Source organism: Penaeus vannamei, chromosome 28 (genome assembly GCF_042767895.1).
Source record: "Penaeus vannamei isolate JL-2024 chromosome 28, ASM4276789v1, whole genome shotgun sequence".
Classification (NCBI taxonomy): Eukaryota; Metazoa; Arthropoda; class Malacostraca; order Decapoda; family Penaeidae; genus Penaeus; species Penaeus vannamei.
The window spans coordinates 14,279,763-14,284,408 of record NC_091576.1 but is presented as its reverse complement, the minus strand read 5'-3'; the positions used below and the strand labels follow the sequence as shown (position 1 = coordinate 14,284,408).

At 33.3% G+C, this 4,646-nt stretch overlaps 1 protein-coding gene across 1 annotated transcript; it reads right to left on the bottom strand.

Annotated features, from left to right (window-relative positions):
- Nucleotides 1-2,856: 2,856 nt before the first annotated feature.
- On the bottom strand, nucleotides 2,857-3,993 carry LOC113813656 (uncharacterized). Its single transcript, XM_027365682.2, has 2 exons — nucleotides 3,948-3,993; nucleotides 2,857-3,233 (listed from the first exon to the last, which is right to left on the bottom strand). Exons 1-2 carry the CDS (start codon nucleotides 3,966-3,968, stop codon nucleotides 3,024-3,026), a joined length of 231 nt encoding a protein of 76 aa, XP_027221483.1. The 5' UTR covers nucleotides 3,969-3,993; the 3' UTR covers nucleotides 2,857-3,023.
- Nucleotides 3,994-4,646: the final 653 nt, after the last annotated feature.

The window sequence follows — 4,646 nt, the reverse complement described above, 5'->3', positions numbered from 1 at the left end:
TCTGAGACCTCCATTCAGCGCCTCCCTTTATATAATGCAAATGCTTTATTCTTCGAGTTCGCATGGCATGGCAAAAACAATGCATGAATGACGGAGAATTTTACATACAAAAATAGGAGAGATTATGACTAAAAGTATTGTGATTCAGGATAAAAGAATATATATATATATATATATATATATATATATATATATATATATATATATATATATATATATATATATATATATATATATATATATATATATATATATATATAATTACATGAAAAATATGTTCTCTATGATCAAAGAACAATTTCGATTAAAGCTATTACTATTTGCAAAAGTATGTTTCTCAAATTCTGTTTGGTATTTGGTTCCGAGAATTGATGCATATATATGTATAAATAAATATATATATATATACTTTTATTAATAATGAAAACAGGAGGTTCCAGACAAATAATATGACCTTATTACGCGTGACTGTCTCGCGGGTTAAGTAAAAAGATTTTTATGTATCTATTTTGCATTTCCGAGCCATCCCAGAGGGGAGATCCTGACCTTAGTTACTCATCAATTTTTTGTATCCCATGTGCTTAATAAAAGTGTTATCTCTCTGACCACATCGTCGTCTGGAATGTGTGGTACAGTTGTCAATAACGCTATATCAGTTTTAAATGTACACAAGAAAGACATTTTCTCTCCCGCAGACGAAAACACACATGTACATATATTTGTATATATTTACTTCTGTTATCATACTCTTACTCGGCAGAATAAACTCCCTCTGAAAACGTTACGCGATGCCCTTCAAGCAGGATACTTCCCTTACCTTTATTCATTATGTAAGCTCCCTTGGCTGCAGTCAGCATGTCAACCATACCTTTCACCGCAGCCAGTCTACCCATATCCACCATACCTTCCAATATACCATTATCATTATCATCATGGTAAGCTATATTGGGAACCTTACTGAAATATTCGAGATTTATACCAATGGTGTCAGTGCAGGTCAAGATACAGATAGGAAAAGAATAAAAGATAGAAAATTACCCGGTATTTACGTAGTAAAAACATGTTAGCTGATCTTTTAAACTTACCAAGAGTCGGAGACGTGGCAATCTCTGAAGGCAATTTATCCCACAGCCTTCAGAGGACAGTAAAAAAAAAAAAAAAAAAAAAAAAAAAACTGAGATGTAGACGATCGACTTCCTTCAAATTTGTTTAAATTGAAGGCCTAAAGACTTCTAATAACATTTGCAGGTTGATAAAATCAGGTAAAAACTTATAAACCTATATCCCTACGATGCCCTTACTCTTTTCCAAAATTACGTCAGACAAGAGAAAATTAATGAAATTAAAAGAGCGATCAACTAGTTTTAGGTGTGCCACCGTAGTATATAATCATGCACAACAATTCTCAAAATGAGTCAGAATAAAAGAAAAGACGCATCTTAGTGTAATATCATCTTCATAGATCTTGCATTTGCGAACGACACCTAACAGAAGAAATTACATGGGCTGTATTTCTAATTTGCAATCTAAATGTAAGCTTTAAATCTAAGAGTTTCAGAATATTCACTGAAGCGGTTAAGACCATTAATCATCAAACTTGTATGTTGAGGCAATTGCGTTCTAGACCGTCTCACTGTTATTTCCTTGTACTTGGCAGGATTTAATTTGATGTACCACCGAGAGCACCTCGATTGAGTTATCACCAGGTCTACAGTGAGACGGTCAATTATTGTTTGCCTGGTTGCCGGAGAAGGAATTTCAGCACAGAGAGAAGTATCATCAGCATATACCACATATCACTTGTGTATGAAATGAAGAGCAAAGGGCCAAGAACACTACCCTGAGGAACCCCAGAAGACACACGGGAATACGATCTAAATCTACCATGAACATGAACACGTTGCTGTTTACTAGCTGAAGATTCAGTTTAAATACTTAATACTTTACCATCAACAGAAACAGACCGTAATGTACATATTAAACCCTTGTGATTAGCAGTGTCAAAAGCTGCACTAAAATCCAGCATGACAAGTCTTGACTCACGAATCTTATCTAAAACAGAATGTATTTCATGCACCAACATCAACAATGCATCATTGTAACCGAGTCCCTTTCTAAAACCAAACTGAGTCTCTGGAAGAAACGGTCTCAAATATACAGAAAGACGTTTGGCCAGCAAACGTTCAAAAACCGCAGATAAAATTGGTGTACGATTCAAAAGGCGTAAGGTTACAGCTAATATAAGATCTAACTGAGCACTTAGAACTTTTAAAAGCAAAGGAAACAAGCCATTAGCGTCTACTCCATCATATTCATATGGCCACTATTCCCACGTGTTATCACCATCAACACCAATGCCATTACCACCGTCATGAACAGGATCACGAGCTTAATACATCTATAATACATTCCTGCACAGTGGAAGTGGGTAAATTATTGTATTTCTTTACAATTGTCGTGCATTATGTTTTTCTTTTGTTCAAAGCGTTTTTCACCCTTTCGTGATATTGTTATCTATTTTAGCTGTTTTTCTTTCCTTATCTCTTTTGTGATCATTTTTCTTTCTTTCTCTTATTCGTTTTTCTTTCCCTCCTTATCCCTTATGTAGTCATTTCTCTTTCTTTCTCTTATTCGCTTTTCTTTCCTATTTTCTTTCTCCTTCCTCTCTCTTTCTCTGTCTTTTCTTCTCTCTCTCTCTCTCTCTCTCTCTCTCTCTCTCTCTCTCTCTCTCTCTCTCTCTCTCTCTCTCTCTCTCTCTCTCTCTCTCTGTCTTTCTATCTCTAAGTTATTTCTCTATAGATAGATAAATATGATTGATACAGAAAGCGGTTAAAGGGAAGTACAGGAGAGGATTAACTGAATTTTATTTTAATATATACTCTATACAACAAACTTCTCGTTTTATAGTAATCCAACCATCGCCATCTTATCAAAATCTAAATCATATGACATCCGATATGCAGATTTCTGAGATAGTAATAACTTTCTTCATATATGTAAGAAATACTTCATCTCATGTATTTCTACCGGCCATGTCCATAACCACCATAGCCATAACCGCCGTGTCCTCTGCCATGGCCGTAGCCACCATATCCGCCGTAGCCATATCCACCATGACCTCCGCCGTGGCCACCATACCCATAGCCACCATGACCCCTGCCATACCCAGGCTCAGGGTGGGCCGCCACCATGGACACCACCGCCAGCATCACCACCACCAGCAGAGCGGCGCGCTGAAAATATAAAAGCATAAGGGTACAATAATAATAATGATAAGGATGATGATAATACAGATGATGATAACGGCAGCAGTATCAACAACAATGATGGTAGTAATGATAATGATAATAACAACAATAATAATGATAATGATAGTGACAGTAAAAGATAACTATGTAGTAGAGAATAATGATGACAACTAAAATAATAATGATAACAACAATAATGATGATAATGATAATAATAATATAAACTATAACAGAAAGAATAATAACAATAATGAAAATAAACAAACAATGGAAGTTCCAAGAATTAGCGGTCTGTAGCATCGAATTTGAATGTTGAGCTCTTTCCAGATCAGGACGGCAGAAGAACCGCCCGTGATTTATTCAATGGAAAAACATTTTACTTTTTAGCAAGAAGTACATAGACTCAAATGAAAAAGGAAAAAACAATAGCAATAAACAGCCGGTTTGTTAAGATTGTGCCAGGCTCGACCCAATTAAATTTCATAGATAAAGATGCAGAAATAAAGGCATATCTGTCTATATATTTGACAGATATACATTTAACCATCTATTTGCCGGGTTGATATGCATGTCTAGACTGATGAATATGCTTTTATTTCTTGATTTATGCATGTCAAGTATACGAATATTCTTTGGGTCGGGCCTCGCACAGTTCTAACAAACCGGCCGAAAAACAGCAAAAAGTAAAATTTGTCTTACCAGAGCAAAAGAAGTTTTCATGTTGGAGTTAGGACTTGTTCGGAGGCCGACTGGAATGCTTTGGAGGTTGCTTACTGTCTCCGGGTTATATACTGGTGAGACTTCGTAGCCAAGGACGAGGCAGTGACTGACGTGACTTTTCGGAGCAAGGCCTTTTACTTAAAATGTATGCATGCATATATATATATATATATATATATATATATATATATATATATATATATATATATATATATATATACATATATATACATATATATATATATATGTATGTATATATATGTATATATGTATAAATATGTATATATATATATATATATATATATATATATATATATATATGTATATATATGTATATAAATATGTATATATATATATATGTATATAAATATGTATATATATATATGTATATATATGTATATATGTATAAATATGTATATATATACATATATATATCTTTATATATGTATATATGTATATAAATATATATATATATATGTATATATACACATATATATATATATATATATATATATATATATATATATATATATGCACACATATATATATACGTACATATATACATATATGTTTACATATATATATATATATATATATATATATATATATATATGTGTGTGTGTGTGTGTGTGTGTGTGTGTGTGTGTGTGTGTGTGTGTGTGTGTGTGTGTATGCATA

Excerpts from the sequence above, each read along its gene's own strand:
- LOC113813656 (XM_027365682.2), bottom strand. The coding sequence starts at position 3,968 with ATGAAAACTTCTTTTGCTCTG. Across the intron at positions 3,234-3,947 it reads TGAAAACTTCTTTTGCTCTG|CGCGCCGCTCTGCTGGTGGT; the intron begins GTAAGACAAATT and ends TTATATTTTCAG.